This window comes from Coregonus clupeaformis, chromosome 24 (assembly GCF_020615455.1).
Source record: "Coregonus clupeaformis isolate EN_2021a chromosome 24, ASM2061545v1, whole genome shotgun sequence".
NCBI lineage: Eukaryota > Metazoa > Chordata > Actinopteri > Salmoniformes > Salmonidae > Coregonus > Coregonus clupeaformis.
The window spans coordinates 13224437-13251752 of NC_059215.1; the positions used below are offsets into that span (position 1 = coordinate 13224437).

At 44.8% G+C, this 27316-nt stretch overlaps 1 protein-coding gene across 2 annotated transcripts; it reads right to left on the minus strand.

The window, feature by feature from the left end:
• Nucleotides 1-253: 253 nt before the first annotated feature.
• On the minus strand, nucleotides 254-26933 carry LOC121538009. Of its 2 annotated transcripts, XR_005995164.1 has the most exons (6): nucleotides 26827-26913; nucleotides 25999-26331; nucleotides 25589-25900; nucleotides 25244-25400; nucleotides 714-896; nucleotides 254-306 (listed from the first exon to the last, which is right to left on the minus strand). XR_005995164.1 is itself a non-coding variant. In XM_041845741.1 (5 exons), the coding sequence occupies exons 1-5, from the start codon at nucleotides 26861-26863 to the stop codon at nucleotides 788-790; spliced, it is 948 nt and encodes a 315-aa protein (XP_041701675.1). In that variant the 5' UTR covers nucleotides 26864-26933; the 3' UTR covers nucleotides 260-787. The 2 variants fall into 2 exon arrangements, 1 of the variants encoding a protein (XP_041701675.1); XM_041845741.1 differs by having other exon boundaries at nucleotides 260-896; nucleotides 26827-26933.
• Between the last annotated feature and the right edge of the window lie 383 nt (nucleotides 26934-27316).

The window sequence follows — 27316 nt, forward strand, 5'->3', positions numbered from 1 at the left end:
GTGAATCATTCACAGGAAGAACATACGCATGAAATGCAATAAAAGTCACCTGACTCATAAAGTAATATTTGTTTATTTCATGATATCATTCACAGGAAGGGAGGGGTCTTCCTGTTTTAATGTCACACTAGATATGGTGTAGCTTATTAATACAGTCAAATGAACAGGCATACAGTAAGACAAATAATTGTTGGAAATGTATGAACAAGAATCAAGACTGTATGTATTGTGTCGCTAACCTAGACAGGATCTGGTGGCTGTTGGGCAGGGAGTTAGTATCTGTCTCTGGTAAACACTCCCGGCTCCCTGTAAAAAAAACGATTTTACTGAGCAATTATTTGATTATGTGTCATTATGATAAGAAATACAACTGTTAATTTTAGGTTTCCATGATATCACTTAAAGTCCTTTCATAATGTAAGCCATATTGAACATGTGACGTTTCAAACTTCCATAACACAATCATTACTGCCCTCCTGTGGCTAACTGTAGCTCTTCACATCCTCACAGGCACATTTACTTCAACTATTCTTGTGTGTCAGTAAGAAAATATAATTTGACATAATATAATCCCACCTTCACCCTTTGTATAGGTAAGTAGATAAACCTATTTACCTTGATGTAGTTAGCCAATTCTATATTTTCAATGTCCATGAAGGATGTTGTTGTTATATGACAAAATGACAAAGGAGTTAGCTAAAGCACATACATACATATCTGCGACTAAGGTGAAACAAAGTGGTCAGTTTGCCAAAGGAAACTTGTTGTTGTCATAGAGACTGTTGGATCACACTTGTGTAGGTCTGCACTTGTTCACAAGACAAACAGCTACTATCAGAGTAGCCAGGAAAAGCCAGCGCAGGACCTCATACCAAACAGGCAACTCTGTCCATGCCCTGAAAAATAAACAAGAAGAGTTATGATTGAAAATCGCTCTTTGAAAATGAAATTCCACATTACATACAGTAGTAGTCTTCAGATTTCATTCCCACAACAGCATACACAGTGCAATTGTTAAGAGTGCACAGTACATCCTGTATTTGAAAATTGACACCTTAATCTATACCTATGCAACTTTCAACAACCTCTTCACAGCACTACAGCACTGTGCCGTGCCTCTCTGGAAACTTTCACTACACTGCAATCAAACAACAGACCACATTTGACCACTGCAAAGGAAGTCTAACGGCACATGATATGTTAGTTTTAATGTCACATGCACAAATACAGTGAAATGCCTTTCTTGCTAGCTTTAACCCCAACAATGCAGTAATCATTAACAATGTAAAACTAAAAATAACAAGGTAGAATAAAAACACACAAGATATAAAAATAAGAAATAAGAAGAACACAATAAAGTATGTAAGCATACTATATACAGGGTCAGTTCCACTACCATATTTACAATGTGCAGGGATGCTGGATCGATAAAGGTAGATACAGTATGTATAGGGGTAAGGTGACTAGGCATCAGGATATATGATAACCATCGTAGCAGCAGCGTATATGATGATTGGATGTGAGTGGGTGTGTTTCGAGTCAGTATAAATGTATGTGCATATTTTATGTGTGTGAGCAAATGATGGAGTGTGTTTTGTATGTGTGTTGGAGTATCAGTGTGCATAGTTAACAAAGACAAGCACAGCCATACCACTGAAGTGCTGGCCAACTTACCGACATGTCACCCATCACTCTGGACCAATGACTGTATAAATGGACAAAGCTATTGATCACGTGACACCATTCATTCTACAGTAGATTCGGAAAGTATTCAGACCCCTTCACTTTTTCCACATTTTCTTAAATTCTTAAAAATTGTTTGTTTTCCTCATCAATCTACACACAATACCTCATAAAAACGAAGCAAAAACAGGTTTTTATACATTTCTGCAAATTTATTAAAAATTAAAAACGGAAATATCACATTTACATAAGTATTCAGACCCCTTACTCAGTACTTTGTTGCAGCACCTTTGACAGCGATTACAGCCTCGTGTCTTCTTGGGTATGACGCTACAAGCTTGGCACACCTGTATTTGGCGAGTTTCTCCCATTCTTCTCTGCAGATCCTCTCAAACTCTGTCAGGTTGGATGGGGAGCGTCGCTGCACAGCTATTTTCAGGTCTCTCCAGAGATGTTCGATCAGGTTCAAGTCCGGGATCTGGCTGTGCCACTCAAGGACATTTAGATACTTGTCCCGAAGCCACTCCTGCGTTGTCTTGGCTGTGTGCTTAGGGTCGTTGTCCTGTTGGAAGGTGAACCTTCGCCCCAGTCTGAGGTCCCGAGCGCTCTGGAGCAGGACTTTGCTCCATTCATCTTTCCCTCGATCCTGACTAGTCTCCCAGTCCCTGCTGCTGTAAAACATCCTCACAGCATGATGCTGCCACCACCATGCTTCATCATAGGGATGGTGCCAGGTTTCCTCCAGATGTGATGCTTGGCATTCAGGCCAAAGAGTTCAATCTTGGTTTCATCAGACCAGAGAATCTTGTTTCTCATGGTCTGAGAGTTCTTTAGGTGCCTTTTGGCAAACTCCAAGCGGGCTGTCGTGCCTTTTACTGAGGTGTGGCTTCCGTCTGGCCACTCTACCATAAAGGCCTGATTGGTGGAGTGCTGCAGAGATTGTTGTCCTTCTGGAAGGTTCTCCCATCTCCACATCTCCTGTTTTCTGCTAACAATGCCTGCAGTACCGTGGCTTCAGTGAGAGGGGGCAGTCATTTTCAAATGCTCTGGACCCAGGAACCTGTCTTCACCTAGCAACCAAACACGGTGGAAGTCTCCAAGTGTCTAGATAACCTTTCATCTTTTTCAGCAAAGGTAGCCTATACAATAACTCCACATAGTTCAGTTGCCACCTTTACATGAGCTTGTAGCCTTCTTTGAGGTGCAGTATAGTGTCCATTTATCAGGTTGTTTTTCCTAGCTAGCTAGCTTCATTCAGCGCCAAATTATGTAGACAGGCTCAAATGTGCAGCGCTTACCCCAGGCTTACCCACACAACATGTTTAGGCAATGCACATAAGCAAAATATGAAATAGGCTCAATAAATGAAGCTAGGCAAAGCAGCAAGGCCTATGCTGACCCTGTCCATCAACAGCCACTGGAGTAAGGACATTTCTGTACTGAATGAAATATTACCAATACATTTTAAAACCATGTCTATCTTTATTTCCCTAATAGAAAGCATGAGCTTTAGTGTAGAGTGATGACTAACGGCGAACAAACTGTAAGCTATAAAAATAAGTAAAGAGATTCGCACACTCTATATATATAAACTCCCAGTATTTTATTGGGTAAAACACCAATAAATTACTGGGAGTTTATATACAGTTGAAGATGGAAGTTTACATACACCTTAGCCAACTACATTTAAACTCAGTTTTTCATATTCCTGACGTTTAATCCTAGTTAAAATTCCCTGTCTTAGGTCAGTTAGGATCACCACTTTAATGTAAGAATGTGAAATGTCAGAAAATAGTAGAGAGAATGATTTATTTCAGCTTTTATTTATTTCATCACATTCCCAGTGGGTCAGAAGTTTACATACACTCAATTAGTATTTGGTAGCATTGCCTTTAAATTGTTTAACTTGGGTCAAACGTTTCGGGTAGCCTTCCACAAGCTTCCCACAATAAGTTGGGTGAATTTTGGCCCATTCCTCCTGACAGAGCTGGTGTAACTGAGTCAGGTTTGTAGGCCTCCTTGCTCGCAGACGCTTTTTCAGTTCTGCCCACAAATGTTCTATAGGATTGAGGTCAGGGCTTTGTGATGGCCACTCCAATACCTTGACTTTGTTATCCTTAAGCCATTTTCCACAACTTTGGAAGTATGCTTGGGGTCATTGTCCATTTGGAAAACCCATTTGCGACCAAGCTTTAACTTCCTGACTGATATCTTGAGATGTTGCTTCAATATATCCACATAATTTTCCTTCCGCATGATGCCATCTATTTTGTGAAGTGCACCAGTCCCTCCAGCAGCAAAGCACCCCCACAGCATGATGCTGCCACCCCCGTGCTTCACGGTTGGGATGGTGTTTTTCGGCGTGCAAGCTTCGCCCTTTTTCCTCCAAACATAACAATGGTCATTATGGCCAAACAGTTCTATTTTAGTTTCATCAGACCAGAAAACATTTCTCTAAAAAGTACGATCTTTGTCCCCATGTGCAGTTGCAAACCGTAGTCTGCTTTTTTATGGCGGTTTTGGAGCAGTGGCTTCTTCCTTGCTGAGCAGCCTTTCAGGTCATGTCGATATAGGACTCGTTTTACTGTGGATATAGATACTTTTGTACCTGTTTCCTTCAGCATCTTCACAAGGTCCTTTGCTGTTGTTCTGGGATTGATTTGCACTTTTCGCACCAAAGTACGTTCATCTCTAGGAGACAGAATGCATCTCCTTTCTGAGTGGTATTACGGCTGCATGGTCCCATGGTGTTTATACTTGCATACTATTATTTGTACAGATGAACGTGGTACCTTCAGGCATTTGGAAATTGCTCCCAAGGATGAACCAGACTTGTGGAGGTCTACTATTTTTTTCTGAGGTCTTGGCTGATTTCTTTTGATTTTCCCATGATGAGTTTGAAGGTAGGCCTTGAAATATATCCACAGGTACACCTCCGATTGACTCAAATTATGTCAATTAGCCTATCAGAAGCTTCTAAAGCCATGACATTATTTTCTGGAATTTTCCAAGCTAAAGGCACAGTCAACTTAGTGTATGTAAACTTCTGACCCACTGGGATTGTGATACAGTGAATTATAAGTGAAATAATCTGTCTGTAAACAATTGTTGGAAAAATTACTTGTGTCATGCACAAAGTAGATGTCCTAACCGACTAGCCAAAACTTTAGTTTGTTAACAAGAAATTTGTGGAGTGGTTGAAAAACGAGTTTTAATGACTCCAACCTAAGTGTATGTAAACTTCCGACTTCAACTGTATTAGAGTGTGCGACTCTCTTTATTTATATTTTTGTTGTTGTTGTATTTTTCTCCGCAATTGGAGACGAAGGTCGAGTCATGTGTCCTCTGAAACATGACCCGCCAAACCGCGCTTCTTAACACCCGCCAGCTTAACCCAGAAGCCAGCCGCACCAATGTGTCGGAGGAAACACCGTTCAACTGATGACTGAGGTCAGCCTGCAGGCTTCCGGCCGCCACAAGGAGTCGATAGAGCACGATAAGCCAAGTAAAGCCCCCCACCCCGGCCAAACCCTCCCCTAACCCGGACGACGCTGGGCCAATTGTGCGCCGTCCTATGGGACTCCCGATCACAGACAGTTGTGATACAGCCCAGGATCAAACCCGGGTCTGTAGTGAAGCCTCTAGCACTGCGATGCAGTGCCTTAGACCGCTGCGCCACTCGGGAGGCCCTTATCTTTATTTCCCAAACACAATTCAACACAATCACAATCACCTTTTTGTATTTTAATCATTTTAAGCACCTTTTAATAGGCTGAACACCTAATAAACACTTTGTACTTTATTTTGTACACTTATAACATAGGCCAGGCCCTGTTGTTACCTCATATCCTGCAACCCGCCTCACCCAATGTGGAACGGATTCTGTTGTTTCTTCATACATTTTCATCCAGAACCTCTGGCTGAAACTAGCCAGCTAGCCAGCTAACTAGCTACTTGCTATTAGCTACCGCAGTGGTCTTCACCATTGTCCGTGGCCGTAGCCTGCACTACCTACCCACCAGCCAGCTCTAGCCTGGACAATTGTCGGCCAGTCTGCACAGTCTGCACATCGCGCTATCGAGCCAGAGCATATCGGATTTTCTGCCGGAACCACTGAATCACTGGACCTTAACACCGGATCATCGCTAGCCAGCTAAATAGCTACTTGCTATTAGCTACCGCAGTGGTCTTCACCATTGTCCGTGGCCGTGGCCTGCACTACCTACCAGCCAGCCAGCTCTAGCCTGGATTATTATTCGGCCAGTCTGCACTGTCTGCACAGCGCGTTATCGACCCTGAACATATCGGTTTTTCTGCCGGAATCACTGAATCACTGGACCTTTAACACCGGATTCATCGCTACTAGCTAGCTGCAACCAAATGGACGTTTGTGGTTGGCTAAACAGCCCTGAGTTAGCCTTGAGCCAGGCCCATCTCCCGGCTATCTACCTCTCTGTCAACCGGACGGGACCTCCTAGTGTTGACACGGAGCCCCAACGATCCAACACGACTGGTCTACCGACAAAATCGTATGATGTGGTTACAACAGGCTTCCCGTTATGACGTCGACCACGAAGATCCATCTTCTAGACCCGGCCCGCTAGCACACGCTAGCCGTGGCCTCTTGCTCGCTAGTGCTATAGCAGCCCCTGAACTACCTCTGAACTACAGTATACTATTGCTGTTCACCGAACCTTATGATAACTCAGCTATACAGCTGATCAGGGGCGGCCTGTTCAATAGGGCGATATGGGCGACGCACTGCCAAACGGGAAAAGGAAGGGATTTTTTTTCTAATCAATTATATCACGGCAACAGTAGTTATCAGTGTTGTAATCTATACGTCTGATCTGCCACAGTGCCACACTGCCACTAAATGTCGAATCAGGCTAAAGTCGTGCTTCAAATGGCTCCCCCCCCTTTTGGGGCGATTTCAGTCAGGTTGAAAATCGCCCAGAAGTCTGTCATAGACTCCCATGTAAAATCTATTTTTTTCAAATTTCAGAGCCTTCAATACAATCTCAATGGGTGTCTGTGGGCTTGCACTTACGCTGCTTCGTCACGTTACGTAACCATGAACGTAACTGAGAAAAGAGCGGATTGTTTGAAAGAAGTTCCTTTTTGTCGGCGAACAAATGAAGATAAATTGGCAACGAAACAATTAGGACCTCCCAGACCAAATTTAATAATTCAACAGGTTTCTACTAAAGGCGGAAAGTCCTACACCCGAGGATTTTCCAAAAATTGGTACGAACGAAAAAGACATTGCCACTCACTCAACTGGATGACGAGGGATACAGGCTAGCTGTCCGCCGCCACAACGATGAGGTTAGTGTTGATAATCACAAGTTTACTGGAGAACCAACTGAGACCAAGTAGAGACTTTGGACAGGGTGGATATGGTATAATAAAGGCAGTTTATTCAGAGGTAAAGATATCTGGAATCGCGTCACGGACCCGTTCGTCAAACTCTTAGGGAGCTATAAATTAAGCCCCATTACTTACCATATCAGATAAGAGAAATTGCTGCAGCTACATATATTTTACATCCTGGCCCTACATAGTTCACTATTTGCATCACTTACCAAAATATTACATGTGGTCATATATGCTTGGAAAGTGGAGATGCCATAGAACGTCAAAAAAGTAAACATTGCTGGAGACACATTGCCGTTTTGGAGAAGACATCGCGTTTGCTAGCGAAGAGATTTGTTGTGGCAAATGAACTTGGGCTGGGAATTGCCAGGAACCTCACGATAAGATATATGCATCAGCATTGCGAGTCTCATGATTCTATACGTATTGCGATTCGATACTGTGATTTTATTGCGCACCATATGTCTGTTGCAGAGGGATCAGAAAGCCATGAGAACGAGTTTTGATCAGTCATGGAAATAAAAGTGCTGAAAACAAATTGGCTCCCAATGTGAAAAGATTGAGAACAAGCTATGAAGGAACAATAATGGTGTTTTGGTGCAGGTACAGCCAACTAGCGCTAAAATATTGCGATATTGTCAATACAGTATATCGTAAAGTATCACTATGTAACTCGATTTCTTTCACCCCAATCCCTCAAATTAACGGTAAATAACTGAATTGTTTGCCCCACATTTAGCTAAGATGATTAGCTAGCCAGCTAAAATGTTTTATTTAGTTAGCAGTCGCATCTACAATAGTTTACTGTCAATAACATGTCTCCAAAAATGACGTGGTGTCTCCAATTGTGTTGACATTTTACAATTGCAATGCGCATCCATGAGTATCCACTTTCTGTAGCTCAGCTGGTAGAGCATGGTGCTTGTAACGCCAAGGTAGTGGGTTCGATCCCCGGGACCACCCATACACAAAAATGTATGCACGCATGACTGTAAGTCGCTTTGGATAAAAGCGTCTGCTAAATGGCATATTATTATTATTATTATTATCTGAAGAGAGCCCAAACATTGTGTGCAGACATTTTATGCAATAAATGAAGTAGGTTGAATCTAGTAGTTCTGATCTTCTGATTGGTCCTGATGAGTTGGGCGAGGTCCCCTCCAGGCTACTGTCACTGTTGCATTGGCTCTGAGTCGGGTTCTCTGTCTTCAAATGTTCAGCCTAAGAGAGGGGATTTTTGTGTGTGTGTGTGTGTGTGTGTGTGTTTAACAGTGATGATGTGTGTGTGTGTGTGTGTGTTTAACAGTGATGATGTGTGTGTGTGTGTGTTTGTGTTTGTGTGTGTGTGTGTCCTCAGAGCAAGAACTTGTGAGTTGGAAGAACTGAGAGGCCTATGGCGTGGGTGTTGTCCTTGGCCACCTGCTGACAAGGCTGACAAGATAGGACCCTTTTGTCCATTGTTATTGGATAGGAACAGAACTTATAACCAGCTCCTGACCTAAATAGATCTTAGCACAACATTTTACTCAACATATCATATTCCATATTCACTATAACAAATATATTTACTACGACATTAGCAAGAACCGCCACATCCTCAGCCGGCTAATCCAGGGTGTGAAGTTTTGCGGAGTGTTTGAGTTAGCTTCGCGAGGCAAAGATGAAACTGAGGGCTCCACCAACCCTGGTAAGCCAACACTTTTGAGATCAGTCAATAAATGCTTCTGGTATTGACTTATATGCTGCCCCTGTCTTCATGTTGTTGCTGGACATATCTTTTTTTAAATGTGTGTAGGTCACCTAAATCATCAGAAAAATTGCCCCTCCTGAGAATTTTTTCAGGAGCCGCCACTGCAGCTGATGCCTGCTGGACTGTTCCTTTTTACGGTACCGCATCCTGTTTATGTTTAGCCTCAGCCCAAACTTTGTCGCCATTACCAGCTGTTGTCTTAGCTCTCTCGAATTACACCTGTGATTGCTTTATGCCTCTCTCCCATGCAGTGGCGGCTCCTGAAAAAATTCTCAGGAGGGGCAATTTTTCTGATGATTTAGGTGACCTACACACATTTTTAAAAAGATATGTCCAGCAACAACATGAAGACAGGGGCAGCATATAAGTCAATACCAGAAGCATTTATTGACTGATCTCAAAAGTGTTGGCTTACAAAATCAAAATAAGTTATCACAGTAAAAATAATCAAGGGTGTTCTTTCACATTCCTCAACACTGCATAAACAATATGCATTTCCATAAACAAATGAAATATCAGCTGAAAATACAGCATCTTGGTATTTGTTCAGATTGCAGGATCAACAAGAGCTTTTACCACATTTTTTGCCTCATGGTTGAATTGGAAATATGTGCACCTGAGCATAATTCACAACAAGCAAGCAGGAGCTTTTGATAGAGGCTACTGAAAACATTGATGCAAGTTATTGGTAATAAGACATTTTTATAGACTTCCATATTCTGCCCTCTTGTATAGATTTGTGAAAATGAACAGTGATAGACATTTTGCTTGAAAACAGAATTTGAAAGTAATTTCTAGAAAAGGTAAACACAGCTATCTGTATGGCTTTGTAAAAATGAACAACCATATTCTGGCCAATTGTATAGATTTGTAAATATGAACAACCATATTCTGGCCAATTGTATAGATTTGTAAAATGAACATGAACAGATATTTTTTTTAGTTTTACTTTTTTTTAATGAAAAATAACTATTTTAAACAACATCAACTGTGAACTGATTTGGGCGTGTGTGTGTTAAAGAGACAGGGAGGGAGGGACAAAGAGAGAGAGAGGCTACATTACTTGTACTGAAACTGTTCTCTTCTCTGTTTCAATACAGCAAAGCGTTCAATGACTTTCTCATTGAAATCAGGCATGCTGAGGACTAGTTCCCTCTCCATGGAAAGCATGGCCAGTGCATTCAGACGTTCCTGGCCCATTGAATTTCGCAGGAATGTCTTAACTCGTGTCAAAGTTGAGAAACATCTCTCAGCTTCAGCTGTTGTCATGGGAGTAGTTATGAGGATGTTCAACAGAGTCACAGTCTCAGAGAACGTCTCCTGGAGGTTGTAGCTCATGAGAACCTGGTACAGTGCCAGTGCACCACAGCCTCCCTTGAATTCAGGATTCTCATAGATCAGAGATAGTTCTGTCTTGAGCTTTGCCTTGCTCAGCATGGGGTATGCATTCACAGTGGCATTCAGAGCCTCATCAGGAAATGAATGGCAGTACCTTTCAAACATGTCTGCTTGCAGTAAGGTAGCACTCACAAGGTGGCCAGAGAAAGAGAACCTTTCTTTGGTGTGATCCAGGATGGTGTTGCAGACCTCTTCAGACAGCCTCTGCTTCTCCTCTTCTCTCAAAGCTGTTCTGGGTCTTTTGGCTCCTGTTGCTTCTTGCAGCTGCTGTTGAGAGGAGTCCCTGAAGGCAAACAGACCAATGTGTTTGTTGGCTTTGTACAGTATTGTTGTCTATGTGATGCACAGGTATATGCAATGTATCCATGATGTATAGTACAAATACTTCAGTTCCACTTAAAATGGGCAGGGATGCATAAAGTCTTTAGTGTTTAAGTTAGCCTTTGTGTCTCACATAGCCTGGATGTTCAGCACAGTATACAGTGGTGCTCATAAGCTTATGATCCCATGCTAAAGTTGACTAAAAAGAGGAATAAAAAGAAAAGAAAATTGGTGTCCATAAAGGTTGGATTTTCCAACTTTTTTAATTAAGTCATTAAGATAAATTTCCAAAAGATTATTTTTTTATTTTTTTATTCCTCTTTTTAGTCAACTTTAGAATGTGTTCATACACTTATGAGCACCACTGCACAGTACACATAGTATATAAAATAAAATAGATTACACCACTGGCCATATATAATGAGAATAATGTAATTTCAAACACAAATGCAGTCTCCTTTCATGCATACATTTTCAAATAAAGCTCTGCTTTGAGAAAGATGGAATGATATTGTTTAATCTTACCTTATGGCCTGCACACTGCTTGTGAAGCTGTCGAGGGCACTTTTGATAAAGACAGCATCGATGTCCTTCTTCTGTAGCTTCTGGTACAGAATGTCGACGTGGGGCATGATTTTGTGAAAAAGCCGCAGGAAAAAAATAAAATCTTCATCATGCAGCATCCTCACGTAGCCAGATGCCTCTCTCACTGTGCCCTGGTCAAATGAACCCAATGAACCCGTCCGGATGGCTTCAAAACATTCTATGAGGTCGTCTCGATTCTCGTAGACAGTGTTCACGACTCTGCTGTTGAAGTTCCACCGTGTGGATGAAGGTCTGGGCAGTCTTCGTGCAACAGTCTGGTCAAGAATGCTGGTGCGTTTGGGTGACCGGGAAAAAAGTTGTAATCCCGCTCAGATCGGAAAAGAAAATGTTCACTTTTTTGATGCGAGAAGTAGCTTGCTGCATGATCAAATTCAGCTGATGCGCATAGCAATGCACGTAATGGGCATTCTTGAAATGCTCACGCACCTTTTTCTGCACACCAGCCTTCTCTCCCCTCATCACACTGGCTCCATCGTAAGCTTGCGCAATGAGTTTGACTTTCTCGTCATCGGCAAAAGACCGTTCAGTCTCTCCAAAAGTACACTGGCGATTGAGACAGGTTGATTCCGAGATGGGAAGGAACTCAAAAAGCGCTCCTGCACTTTGTGCTTGCTATCTATGTACCTCAGCACAAGCACCAACTGTGTCTGTGTAGAAACGTCCGTGGTCTCGTCAGCTTGGATAGCTACGAAGTTCGCAGACTTCACCTCCTCCACAATATGTTCCCTCGTGACCGCTAGCATACACTCCAGTAGCTCGTTTTGAATGGTCTTTGATGTGCCCTTGAAAACTTTAGCATTTTTAAGATGGTCATCAAACACCTCATCTAATTGTGCCACAAAGTTGACAAGTCCAAGAAAAATACCAGGGTTGGTGGAGCCCACAGTTTCATCTTTGCCTCGCAAAGCTAACTCAAACACGCCGCAAAACTTCACACACTGGATTAGCCGGCTGAGGATATGGCGGTTCTTGCTAACCTCATCGTTGTGGCGGCGGACAGCTAGCCTGTATCCCTCATCCAGTTGAGTGGCAATATTCACTCTCCCCAAAGCAGAAATTCTCAAACAGCTATCCATGTGGGTCTTTGACAGCTCATGTTTCTTAATCTTTTCTGAAAGATGGTGCATGTCGGTTACACCAGTCGCTGTCCAAGCGGTGCTGTCTGAAGTGCCGCCTTCAGGGTGAATGAGTAAGCAGGGGTAGCAGAAAACTGCATTAGCTACATCGCAGCCTGCTAGCCAGGTTTTTCGTTCATACCAATTTTTGGAAAATCCTCGGGTGTAGGACTTCCCCCCTTTAGTAGAAACCTGTTGAATTATTAAATTTGGTCTGGGAGGTCCTAATTGTTTCGTTGCCAATTTATCTTCATTTGTTCGCCGACAAAAAGGAACTTCATTCAAAGACACAATCGAGTTGCACTGAAGCCTAGCCATGTTGATAGTAGTAGTGAATTGATTGAGGCTGCTACCCTCTCTTTTCTTAGTTACGTTCATGTGACGAAAGCGCGTAAGTGCAAGCCCACAGACACCCATTGAGATTGTATTGAAGGCTCTGAAATTTGAAAAAAATAGATTTTACATGGGAGTCTATGACAGAAGTTCTGGGCGATTTTCAATCTGACTGAAATCGCCCCAAAAGGGGATGGAGCCATTTGAAGCACGACTTTAGCCTGATTGGACATTTAGTGGCAGTGTGGCACTGTGGCAGATCAGACGTATAGATTACAACACTGATAACTACTGTTGCCGTGATATAATTGATTAGAAAAAAAATCCCTTCCTTTTCCCGTTTGGCAGTGCGTCGCCCATATCGCCCTATTGAACAGGCCGTCCCTGCTCCCATGTCAATATGCCTTACTTATTGCTGTTTCGGTTATTTCTTATTGTACTATTTCACTGTAGATCTCCCAGCCCAGCTAAACCTGCCTTAGATAGCTCCTTTGTCCCACCCCACATACACGCGGAGACCGACTCAATCGGTGCCTCCAGTGATGCTATCTGTCATGAATCCCGCTTCCTGAGTCTGTTTCTGCCTGAGTTGCCTGTTTTCTGTCTTGGAGTCTGTTTCCTGAAGGTTCCTGAATGCACCCTGTCTGGTTGCCAGGCGACGAAGCTAGGCGGGAGATCTCTCGATTACCCGCACCTGCATCTCATCAGCTGTCTGCACACCTGGTCCTGATCATCACCTCTTCATAAGTAGTAGCTAAATACAATATACTTGTCCTAGCTAGCCAACGTTTAATCATTGCTGCGTCATGAAAGGAACTTGACACAGACACGTATGATCTGTTTAGTGTGTTAACACACTATTGGTGTGTCTTGGCAGTGTCTTCGGCCGTGCCGGCTGTAGCACGAAGCGAGCTAACTAGCCGTTTTTCGAACAGAGTCAGAGTCAACACAGTAGCCATTGTGTGCCGGGTGTAGCACGAAGCTAGCTAGCTAGCCGTTCTTCAAACAAAGTCAACACAGTGGCCATTGCTAGCTACCCAACACGACCAGCTAACTGTACTGTAGTAGCTAAATACAATATACTTGTCCTAGCTAGCCAACGTTTAATCATTGCTGCGTCATGAAAGGAACTTGACACAGACACAAATGATCTGTTTAGTGTGTTATCACACTATTGGTGGTTTGCTGTGACCAAGTGTTGGTGCTAAACTGTGTGTTACTGGATGCTAGCATGCTAGTTAGCTAGTTAACACACTATTGGTGGTTTGTTGTGACCAAGTGTTGGTGCTAAACTGTGTGTTATTGTTATTGGATGCTAGCATGCTAGTTAGCTATGGTGTCATAGTTAGCTAGCTGAATAAAGTGGGTTGAGTCTATTCCTTTAAACATTGAACCGCTGTGGTTCACAACAATTCTGATTTCTAAAGGTGGAAGTTGGGAGAGTTTTTGTTCGGGTGGTTCAGTGAAACAATTTTAGTTTCTGAGGTAGAAGTTTTTGGTGAGGGAGGCCCTGCTCTCTCCTCTCCCAGATGCTTAGCTCATTTCATTCCGATCTCCTCTGCATTTTTGTAGCCATTTGCTACAGCCTGTCAACTATGCCTCTGCCTATCCCTGTTCTCTCCTCTCTGCACAGGCTACACAAACGCACCACACCGCGTGGCTGCTGCCTCTCTAACCTGGTGGTCCCTGCACGCACCCCACACCTGGAGTTCCAGGTCGCAGGCAGCCTCTGGAACTGCCGTTCTGCTGCCAACAAAGCTGACTTCATCCCAGCCTATGCCAACCTCCAGTCCCTCGACTTCCTGGCGCTGACGGAAACATGGATCACCACTGAAAACACTGCTACTCCTACTGCTCTCTCCTCGTCTGACCATGTGTTCTCGCATACCCCGAGAGCATCTGGTCAGAGGGGTGGTGGTACAGGAATCCTCATCTCTCCCAAGTGGACATTCTCAATTTTTCCCCTAACCCATCTGTCTATCTCCTCATTTGAATTCCATGCTGTCACAGTCACTAGCCCATTTAAGCTTAATATCCTTGTCATCTATCGCCCTCCAGGTTCCCTTGGAGAGTTCATCAATGAGCTTGACGCCTTGATAAGTTCCTTTCCTGAGGATGGCTCACCCCTCACAGTTTTGGGGGATTTCAACCTCCCTATGTCCACATTTGACTCATTTCTCTCTGCCTCCTTCTTTCCACTCCTCTCCTCTTTTGACCTCACCCTCTCACCGTCCCCCCTACTCACAAGGCAGGCAATACGCTTGACCTCATCTTCACTAGATGCTGCTCCTCTACTAATCTCACTGCAACTCCCCTCCATGTCTCCGACCACTACTTTGTTTCCTTTTCTCTCTCGCTCTCCTCCCACACTACTCACTCTGCCCCTACACAGATGGTAATGTGCCGCCGCAACCTTCGCTCTCTCTCTCCCACTACTCTCTCCTCTTCCATCCTATCATCTCTTCCCTCTGCTCAATCCTTCTCCCTCCAATCTCCTGATTCTGCCTCCTCAACCCTCCTCTCCTCCCTTTCTGCATCCTTTGACTCTCTGTGTCCCCTATCCTCCCGGCCGGCTCGGTCCTCCCCTCCAGCTCCGTGGCTTGATGACTCATTGCGAGCTCACAGAACTGAGCTCCGGGCAGCGGAGCGGAAATGGAAGAAAACTAAACTCCCTGCCGACCTGGCATCTTTTCACTCCCTCCTCTCTACATTTTCTTCATCTGTTTCTGCTGCTAAGGCCACCTTCTACCACTCTAAATTCCAAGCATCTGCCTCTAACCCTAGGAAGCTCTTTGCCACATTTTCCTCCCTCCTGAATCCCCCTCCCTCTCTCTCTGTGGATGACTTCGTCAACCACTTTGAAAAGAAGGTTGACGACATCCGATCCTCGTTTGTTAAGTCTAATGACACTGCTGGTCCTGCTCACACTGCCCTACCCTATGCTTTGACTTCTTTCTCCCCTCTCTCTCCAGATAAAATCCTGCGACTTGTGACTGCAGGCCGCCCAACAACCTGCCCGCTTGACCCCATCCCCTCCTCCCTTCTCCAGACCATCTCCGGTGACCTTCTCCCCTACCTCACTTCGCTGATCAACTCATCCTTGACCGCTGGCCATGTCCCTTCCGTCTTCAAGAGAGCGAGAGTTGCTCCCCTTCTCAAAAAACCAACACTCGACCCCACTGATGTCAACAACTACAGACCAGTATCCCTTCTTTCTTTTCTTTCCAAAACTATTGAGCGTGCCGTCTTTAGCCAACTCTCTTGCTATCTCTCTCAGAATGACCTTCTTGATCCAAACCAATCAGGTTTTAAGACTGGTCATTCAACTGAGACTGCTCTTCTCTGTGTCACGGAGACTCTCCGCACTGCTAAAGCTAACTCTCTCTCCTCTGCTCTTGTCCTTCTAGACCTGTCTGCTGCCTTTGATACTGTGAACCATCAGATCCTCCTCTCCACCCTCTCCGAGCTGGGCATCTCCGGCGCGGCTCACTCCTGGATTGCGTCCTACCTGACCGGTCGCTCCTACCAAGTGACGTGGCGAGAAGCTGTCTCCGCACCACGTGCTCTCACCACTGGTGTCCCCCAGGGCTCAGTTCTAGGCCCTCTCCTTTTCTCCCTATACACCAAGTCACTTGGCTCTGTCATATCCTCACACGGCCTCTCCTATCATTGCTACGCTGACGATACACAACTAATCTTCTCCTTTCCCCCTTCTGATAACCAGGTGGCGAATCGCATCTCTGCATGTCTGGCAGACATATCAGTATGGATGACGGATCACCACCTCAAGCTGAACCCTGGCAAGACGGAGCTGCTCTTCCTCCCGGGGAAGGACTGCCCGTTCCATGATCTCGCCATCACGGTTGACAACTCCGTTGTGTCCTCCTCCCAGAGTGCGAAGAGCCTTGGCGTGACCCTGGACAACACCCTGTCGTTCTCCGCTAACATCAAGGCGGTGACCCGCTCCTGCAGGTTCATGCTCTACAACATTCGGAGAGTACGACCCTGCCTTACACAGGAAGCGGCACAGGTCCTAATCCAGGCACTTGTCATCTCCCCGTCTGGATTACTGCAACTCGCTGTTGGCTGGCCTCCCTGCATGTGCCATTAAACCCCTACAACTCATCCAGAATGCCGCAGCCCGTCTGGTGTTCAACCTTCCCAAGTTCTCTCACGTCACCCCCCTCCTCCGCACACTCCACTGGCTTCCAGTTGAAGCTCGCATCCGTTACAAGACCATGGTGCTTGCCTTTGGAGCAGCGAGGGAACGGCACCTCTGTACCTTCGGGCTCTGATCAGTCCCTACACCCAAACGAGGGCATTGCGTTCATCCACCTCTGGCCTGCTGGCTCCCCTTCCTCTCTGCGGAAGCATAGTTCCCGCTCAGCCCAGTCAAAACTGTTCGCTGCTCTGGCACCCCAATGGTGGAACAAGCTCCCTCACGACGCCAGGACAGCGGAGTCACTCACCACCTTCCGGAGACATTTGAAACCCCACCTCTTTAAGGAATACCTGGGATTGGATAAAGTAATCCTTCTACCCCCCCCCCACCCCCCCACCCCACAGCGGAGTCACTCACCACCTTCCGGAGACATTTGAAACCCCACCTCTTTAAGGAATACCTGGGATAGGATAAAGTAATCCTTCTACCCCCCCCCCCCCCCGCCCCCACACAGCGGAGTCGCTCACCACCTTCCGGAGACATTTGAAACCCCACCTCTTTAAGGAATACCTGGGATAGGATAAAGTAATCCTTCTACCCCCCAAAAAAAAAAAAAAAAAAATTGTAATCCCACTGGCTATAGGGTGAATGCATCAATTTGTGAGTCGCTCTGGTCTAGAGCGTCTGCTAAATGACGTAAATGTGCCCTTGAGCAAGGCACTTAACCCTAATTGCTCCTGTAAGTCGCTCTGGATAAGAGCGTCTGCTAAATGACTAAAATGTAAATGTAAATGTATAAGCTCTGACCTGACATCCATTCCCTGCCGGATCGTTAGCCATGAACAGTATGTTGTGTCAGCGTATCAGCCTCAAAGTTACTAGAGTTAGTTTTGTTGTTTTGTACTTTTTGCTTGCCGTGTACTTACCTTCGTTTACTCTGTCTACAGTCATTCTCCCGGAACATTCACCCCACCCCTGCCTGGTCGTCGGTGGCTTCTGTGCCATCATTGGATCTGCCTATTCACTCCCACCAACTCACCTCCGCTGCCCGCTCCGTCTCCTGGATTATTCTGCTTCTACATTTGAATATGTAAATAAATACTCACCTTCGTTCTACTCACCTTGTCCTGGTCTGCTTCTGGGTTCTGCTTTAGAGAATCATGACACTATCTCTTTCATTGTTACCCAACCCTTAGGTTAACCTCCACTGTACTCATATCCTTCCATATCCTTTTCTGTACATAATGCTCTGAATCTATTCTACAACGCCCGGAAACCTGCCCCTTCTTTTCTCTGTACCCAACGCACTAGAAGACCAGTACTTAAAGCCTTTAGCCATATCCTTATTCTACTCCTCCTCTGTTCCTCTGGTCATGTAGAGGTTAACCCAGGCCCTGTAGCCCCCAGTATCACTCCTACTCCCCAGGTGTTATCATTTGTTGACTTCTGTAATCGTAAAAGCCTTGGTTTCTTGCACGTTAACATCCGAAGCCTCCTCCCTAAGTTGGAGTTATTCACTGCGTTAGCACACTCCGCCAACCCTGATGTTCTAGCAGTGTCTGAATCCTGGCTTAGGAAGGCCACCAAAAATTCAGAAATTTCCATCCCCAACTACAACATTTTCCGTCTCGATAGAACTGCCAAAGGGGGTGGGGTTGCAATCTACTGTAGAGAGAGCCTGCAGAGCTCTATCGTACTATCCAGGTCTGTGCCCAAACAGTTTGAGCTTCTACTTCTAAAAATGCACCTTTCCAGAAATAAGTCTCTCACTGTTGCCGCTTGCTACAGACCCCCCTCAGCCCCGAGCTGTGCCCTGGACACCATATGTGAACTGATTGCCCCCCATCTATCCTCAGAGTTCGTACTGCTTGGTGACCTAAACTGGGATATGCTTAACACCCCGGCCAACCTACAATCTAAACTAGATGCCCTCAATCTCACACAAATTATCAACAAACCTACCAGGTACAACCCTAAATCTGTAAACATGGGCACCCTCATAGATATCATCCTGACAAATTTACCCTCTAAATACACGTCCGCTGTCTTCAACCAGGATCTCAGCGATCACTGCCTTATTGCCTGCGTCCGTAATGGGTCCGCGATCAAACGACCACCCCTCATCACTGTCAAACGCTCCCTAAAACACTTTAGCGAGCAGGCCTTTCTAATTGACCTGGCCCGGGTATCCTGGATGGATATTGACCTCATTCCGTCAGTAGAGGATGCCTGGTTGTTTTACATTTACATTTTAGTCATTTAGCAGACGCTCTTATCCAAAGCGACTTACAGTTAGTGAGTGCATACATTTTTATTTTTTATACTGGAATCCCTGCCGGCCATTCCCTCCCCTACCCTGGAAAAAAAGTGCTTTCCTCTCAATCTTAAATAAGCATGCCCCATTCAAAAAATGCAGAACTAAGAACAGATATAGCCCCTGGTTCTCCTCAGACTTGACTGCCCTTGAGCACAAAAACATCCTGTGGCATACTGCATTAGCATCGAACAGCCCCCGCGATATGCAACTTTTTAGGGAAGTCAGGAACCAATATACACAATCAGTTAGGAAAGCAAAGGCTAGCTTTTTCAAACAGAAATTTGCATCCTGTAGCACTAACTCCAAAAAGTTTTGGGACACTGTAAAGTCCATGGAAAATAAGAGCACCTCCTCCCAACTGCCCACTGCACTGAGGCTAGGAAACACTGTCACCACCGATAAATCTACATTAATCGAGAATTTCAACAAGCATTTTGCTACGGCTGGCCATGCTTTCCACCTGGCTACCACTACCCCGGCCACCAGCTCTGCACCCTCCGCTGCAACTTGCCCATGCACCCCCCCACCTATACCTAGGTGTCTGGTTAGACTGTAAACTCTCCTTCCAGACTCACATTAAGCATCTCCAATCAAAAGTTAGATCTAGAATTGGCTTCCTATTTCGCAACAAAGCCTCCTTCACTCATGCTGCCAAACATGCCCTCGTAAAACTGATTATCCTACCAATCCTTCGGCGATGTAATTTACAAAATAGCCTCCAACACTCTACTGAGCAAATTGGATGTAGTCTATCACAGTGCCATCCGTTTTGTCACCAAAGCCCCATATACTACCCACCATTGTGACCTGTACGCTCTTGTTGGCTGGCCCTCACTACATATTCGTCGCCAAACCCACTGGCTCCAGGTCATCTATAAATCACTGCTAGGCAAATCCCCGTCTTATCTTAGCTCACTGGTCACCATAGCAACACCCACCCGTAGTCTGCGCTCCAGCAGGTATATCTCACTGGTCATCCCCAAAGCCAACACCTCCTTTGGCCGCCATTCCTTCCAGTTCTCTGCTGCAAATGACTGGAACAAACTGCAAAAATCTCTGAAGCTTGAGACTCTTATCTCCCTCACTAACTTTAAGCGTCAGTTGTCAGAGCAGCTTACCGATCACTGCACCTGTACACAGCCTTTCTGAAATTAGCCCACCCAACTACCTCATCCCCATATTGTTATTTATTTTGCTAATTTGCACCCCAGTATCTCTATTTGCACATCATCTTTTGCACATCTATCATTCCAGTGTTAATACGAAATTGTAACTATTTTGCACTATGGCCTATTTATTGCCTTACCTCCATAACTTACTACTTTCGCACACACTGTATATATATTTTCTGTTGTATTTTTGACTTTATGTTTTGTTTACCCCATATGTAACTCTGTGTTGTTGTTTTTATCGCACTGCTTTGCTTTATCTTGGCCAGGTTGCAGTTGTAAATGAGAACTTGTTCTCAACTGGCTTACCTGGTTAAATAAAGGTTAAATAAAAAAATAAAATAAAAATATCCCAGCTATAATGCCTTGCATTACGCCTGGGAAGAAGACACTTCAATTTGCTCAACTTGCCATTGGTTCAACGATTGGCTCAATTTACCCAATGGCCATTGGCTCAACTTCCCCCAAGACAAACATTTTGACTATATTAGCACACACAAGACACAGCTACAAGGATGCACTTTCATGATAGGTTTAGGACCTCATATTAATGCTAATAGAGACCTTAAATCGCTGTATAGAACAATCTTAAAATGATCTACTTTGGTCTAGATACAAGCATCATGAAACGTCTAACACAAATTCATTTCGCTTGGTGAAAATGAGTTTTTTGGACCCAACTTGATTACCACTTTTTCCATGTGGTTTCTTCCTTCACAGACTCCATGAAATGATGACCTCTTCCTAAATATTTGGTCAAAAGGTTAATTTTCTGTATGGTTTCCTAGAAACAAGGGTGGCTTAACTTACCAATTTCGCTCCCCTTACCCCACTCTCCCCTACATATGGGAGAGTGGATGGCTACCATTTTATGGACTCTTAACCAACCGTGCTATTTTGTTTGTTTTTTGGCGTTGTTTGTAACTTATTTTGTACATAATGTTACTGCTACCGTCTCTTATGACCGAAAATAGCTTCTGGACATCAGAACAGCGATTACTCACCTTGAACTGGACGAATAATTTTTCTTTAATGAGTCGGACGAGAGGGATTTGCTCCAGACACCCGAAAGGGCCCTCATCCCCGTCATTCGCAGTAGAAAGAAAAGGAGATATCGCAGAAGGAGATCGGGGTGCCTGGTAAGGAGCCGGCGACGAGTGGCCAATCTGCCTTTGCCATCGATACTATTGGCCAATTTACAATCGCTTGATAATAAAGTGGACAAACTACAAGCACGTATATCCTACCAACGGGACATTAAAAACTAATGTCTTATGTTTCACTGAGTCAAGACTGAACGAAGACATGAATAACATTCAGCTGGCGGGTTATACACTATCGGCAGGATAGAACAGCAGCCTCTGGTAAGACAAGGGGTGGCGGTCTATGTGTATTTGTAAACAACAGCTGGTGCACGATATCTAAGGAAGTCTCATGGTTTTGCTCGCCTGAGGTAGAGTATTTCATGATAAGCTGTAGACCACACTATCTACCAAGAGAGTTTTCATCTATATTCTTCGTAGCTGTCTATTTACCACCACATGGGCGGCAGGTAGCTTAGTGGGTAAGAGCATTGTGCCAGTAACCGAAAGGTCGCTGGTTCTAATCCCCGAGCCGACTAGGTGAAAAACCTGTCGATGTGCCCTTGAGCAAGGCACTTAACCCTAATTGCTCCTGTAAGTCGCTCTGGATAAGAGCGTCTGCTAAATGACCAATTTATTTATTTATTTACAAACCGATGCTGGCACTAAGACCGCACTCAATGAACTGTATACAGCCATAAGCAAACAGGAAAACGCTCATGCAGAGGCGGCGCTCCTAGTGGCCGGGGACCTTAATGCAGGGAAACTTAAATAACATGTTAAATGTGCAACCAGAGGGGAAAAAAACTCTAGACCACCTTTACTCCACACACAGAGACACGTACAAAGCCCTCCATTTGGCAAATCTGACCATAATTATATCCTCCTGATTCCTGCTTACAAGCAAAAAACGAAAGCAGGAAGCACCAGTGACTCGGTCAATAGAAAAGTGGTCAGATGAAGCAGATGCTAAGCTACAGGACTGTTTTGCTAGCACAGACTGGAATATGTTCCGGGATTCTTCCAATGGCATTGAGGAGTACACCACATCAGTCACTGGCTTCATCAATAAGTGCATCAATGACGTCATCCCCACATTGACTGTACGTACATACCCCAACCAGAAGCCATGGATTACAGGCAAAATCCGCACTGAGCTAAAGGGTAGAGCTGCCCCTTTCAAGGAGCAGGACTCTAACCCGGATGCTTATAAGAAATTCCGCTATGCCCTCCGACGAACTATCAAACAGGCAAAGCGTCAATACAGGACTAAGATCGAATCGCACTACACCGGCTCCGACGCTCGTCGGATGTGGCAGGGCTGGCAAATTATTACAGACTACAAAGGGAAGCACATCCGCGAGCTGCCCAGTGACACGAGCCTACCAGACGAGCTAAATTACTTCTATGCTCGCTTCGAAGCAAGTAACATTGAAACATGCATGAGAGCATCAGCTGTTCCGGACGACTGTGTGATCACGCTCTCCGTAGCCGATGTGAGTAAGACCTTTAAACAGGTCAACATTCACAAGGCCGCAGGGCCAGACGGATTACCAGGACATGTACTCTGAGCATGCGCTGACCAACTGGCAAGTGTCTTCACTGGCATTTACAACCTCTCCCTGTCTGAGTCTGTAATACCAACATGTTTGAAGCAGACCACCATAGTCCCTGTGCCCAAGAACACTAAGATAACCTGCCTAAATGACTACCGACCCGTAGCACTCACGTCTGTAGCCATGAAGTGCTTTGAAAGGCTGGTCATGGCTCACATCAACACTATTATCCCAGAAACCCAAGACCCACTCCAATTTGCATACCGCCCCAACAGATCCACAGATGATGCAATATCTATTGCGCTCCACACTGCCCTGTCACACCTGTACAAAAGGAACACCTATGTGAGAATGCTATTCATTGACTACAGATCAGCGTTCAACACCATAGTGCCCTCAAAGCTCATCACTAAGCTAAGGACCCTGGGACTTATCACCTCCCTCTGCAACTGGATCCTGGACTTCCTGACGGGCCGCCCCCAGGTGGTAAGTGTAGGTAACAACACATCCGCCACGCTGATCCTCAACACGGGGGCCCCTCAGGGGTGCGTGCTCAGTCCCTTCCTGTACTCCCTGTTCACCCATGACTGCATGGCCAGGCACGACTCCAACACCATCATTAAGTTTGCCGATGACACAACAGTGGTAGGCCTGATCACAGACAATGACGAGACAGCCTATAGGGAGGAGGTCGGAGACCTGGCCGTGTGGTGCCAGGACAACAACCTCTCCCTCAACGTGATCAAGACAAAGGAGATGATTGTGGATTACAGGAAAAAGAAGAGGACCGAGCATGCCCCCATTCTCATCGACGGGGCTGTAGTGGAGCAGGTTGTCCACATCACCAACAAACTAACATGGTCCAAGCAAACCAAGACAGTCGTGAAGAGGGCACGACAAAACCTATTCCCCCTAAGGAGACTGAAAATATTTGGCATGGGTCCTCAGATCCTCAAAAGGTTCTACAGCTGCACCATTGATAGCATCCTGACTGGTTGCATCACTGCCTGGTATGGCAACTGCTCGGCCTCCGACCGCAAGGCATTCCAGAGGGTAGTGCGTACGGCCCAGTACATCACTGGGGCCAAGCTTCCTGCCATCCAGGACCTCTATACCAGGCGGTGTCAGAAGAAGGCCCTAAAATTGTCAAAGACTCCAGCCACTCATAGTGTCACGCCCTGACTTATGGGACTCTAGTATGTTGAGTCAGGGTGTGGAGTTCTATGTTGTATTTTCTATGTTCTCGTTCTAGGTGTTGTATTTCTATGTTTGGCCGGGTGTGATTCCCAATCAGAGACAGCTGTCGCTCGTTGTCTCTGATTGGGGATCATACTTAGGCAGCCTGTTTGCTATCATTAGTTGTGGGATCTTGTTCCGTGAGTAGGCTTGTTTTGTGTTTAGCCTTAGGACTTCACGTTTCGTTGGTTTGTTGTTTTGTTAGTGTGTTTATCGTTGTAATAAACATGTACGCATTTCACGCTGCGCCTTGGTCTGACCCGTCCTTAAACGAACGTGACACATAGACTGTTCTCTCTGCTACCGCACCGCAAGCGGTACCGGAGCACCAAGTCTAGGTCCAAGAGGCTTCAAAACAGCTTCTACCCCCAAGCCATAAGACTTCTAAACATCTAATCAAATGGCTACCCAGACTATTTGCATTGCCCCCCCTTTTACGCTGCTGCTATTCTCTGTTTATTATCTATGCATAGTCACTTTAATACCTCTACCTACATGTACATATTACCTCAATTACCTCAACTAACCGGTGCCCCCGCACATTGACTCGGTACCGGTACCCCCTGTATATAGCCTCGCTATTGTTATTTTACTGCTGCTCTTTAATTATTTCTTACTTTTATTTTGTATTATTTTATATAGTATTTTTTGTGTGATTTTTTTTGGTATTCATTCTTAAAACTGCATTGTTGGTTAAGGGCTTGTAAGTAAGCATTTCACTGTAAGGTGAATACAACACTACCTTTTGATTTGATTTAGTAGTCTTCAGATCTAACTTCCACAGCAGCATACACAGTATAGTTTTTAAGAGTGCACAATACATCCTGTACTTGGAAATGGACACCTAAAACCTCTACAACCTTTTAATAGCGCTACTGCACTGTGCCTCTTTATGGAAACTTTTTCTACACTGCCATCAAACAACAGACAGATACGTAACATGCTGACAGATTGACCACAGCAAAGGAAGTCTAGCTGCACTGCTTCTTCAAGACATGTCACATTATGTTACTGGGTAACAGGCTTCAGCTCAAGGTGTGCTAATGTGGATCTTGTGGAAATAGATAAACACAGAGATTACACAGAGGTTACACAGAGGTTTCATAGAGGTTACATAGAGGTTACACAGAGGTTCTGACCTACTGTAGCTCCAGTCCTGGTGTGTTTGGTTGATTGTTGAGGACAGGTTGCTGTTGGTTCCAGGGTGATAGGGTTCTTCTGTGAGATGGCCAGTAGAACGCAGAGTTGTGGCTGTGCTTGTCTTCAGTCTGTCACTACAGTCATAGCTTCTCTGGCCTGGTGGTGTTGAAAAGTACATATGCATGGATTGGAAATAGTTATTATACTTTATTTGTCATGAGAAGCTACCTGTTTAGGAGACATTAACTTGGGTGTCTACTTAGTATGTAGTTTTGCTGATGTGTTTTGCCTCTGATTTGTTCCTACTTAATCAACCACAAACAAAATATTTTCTAGGCACTCACCCTCCATTGTAAAACTATAGATGCAGTCTTCCTCTAAGGGCTTCAGAACCTGCAGAGAAACCATCCCACTATGCTGGCTGCTCACATCATTGCTGGCTCTGCAGTAGTACTGGCTGTCTTCTTCCACAATGCCACAGTGTAGGTGCAGGTCTGCTGAGCTCTGAAACTGGATGTCCTGGGGTTGGGCGGGTTGGTACCAGGTGTAGTGGACACTTGTGCCCTGTGCACTAGCACAACGCACTGTCACAGGCTGGCCCCAGCAAGTGTTTCCCATGGAGCTCAGGGGCCATACCTTGGGTTTGGACACTGCCACTGGGAGAGAGAGATAGAGAGGTGTTATTTGGATAATGCAAGAGAAAAGGGGCAGGGGAAACTTGGTCAGGAAAGGTAAAGAGCAAAAATAATCTTACCAAATGTCACAATTAGATTGATGGAAGTCATGATATCAGCATAGATTTTATCAATCCCAACCCAGTACACTCCAGTATCCTCTAACTTGAGATCTGTTGTTATGATGACCAACCCCCTTCGCTGTGCATCTATGATCTGGGACCTGTGTCTGAGCCCTCTGTTGGTGAGGCGATCGGTGTCCATTAGAATATCACAGGTCGACCTAGATTCCCCACGACACCAGTACTTCTTACTGAAGAGGTACTGGTTTGTTTGGTACTGGCAGACCAGATTGAATCCACTTCCGACATTGGCCTGGATGAGTGTTTTGTCACACTGAAGCTGGACACTTGCTGGGAAAAGAAATTCAACAAATAGCTAGATAAATCATAATGTTGGTCAACAGCCCTCTCAGACCTGCAGAACGTCTTTTAAAAGACGTTCTGCAGGTTGAAAATAGCATTTTCTGTGTCCTGATGTACACTGGATAGTATTCTGTATTCAGTAAATAGGTCATCAACAGTGGTGTAAGATATACTGTGCAAGTATATATCTACTTTATATACAGTATATGTATAATGGCAACCCTGTTGATAATGATCATTCGAATGATCATCAGGAAAAATCAACACAGTTGTGGTTTGATATCATTATGTAGTCACAGACAGGCATAAGTATGACAAAGTATGTTGAATACACTCAGAGGAATTCTACCGTTACTGTATATATATTCATCCCTTTGATATCATGTAATGTTATGTAAAATTGTGAGGGCATGAAAACAGGACTGTAAACACATGTTGTAATTACTGAATAAAAACATTAAAAGTAGATTAAAAGATACTTACTATGACACAGCAATAGGAAATAAAGGACCCTCGTCATGGTAAGACTAATGTCCTCTACAAGCCATCTCTTTCTCTCAACCTATACAATAGCAATTCAACCTGTGAATGAGGTTATTGTAAGACAAAGTGCTGGTTTGAAAATGAGACAGGATGCCACTGAAATGGACTGTGGTTGGTGCGGCATCCTCCTCTACTAAGAGAGCTTCAGAGCTGTGCAAAATGTATGGCGATGGAGGATCTGAATAGACCCTCTAAAGCGAGATCCATATGGCATTATTCACCCTGTTCCATTTCACTGATATACAGTATTAGGCTCAGATGAAGTTGGTTTTGGTTTAATCATCCATAATCATAAAATACAACTTTAAAATGTATAGGTCTATGCTGCTTGAAATAGTTATTTGTCTATGTACTGGGGGGGCATTCTGCTCCAGGACCATTCAATGAAGAAATTTTACACACCTTCCACTAGGTGCCACCATAGTACACT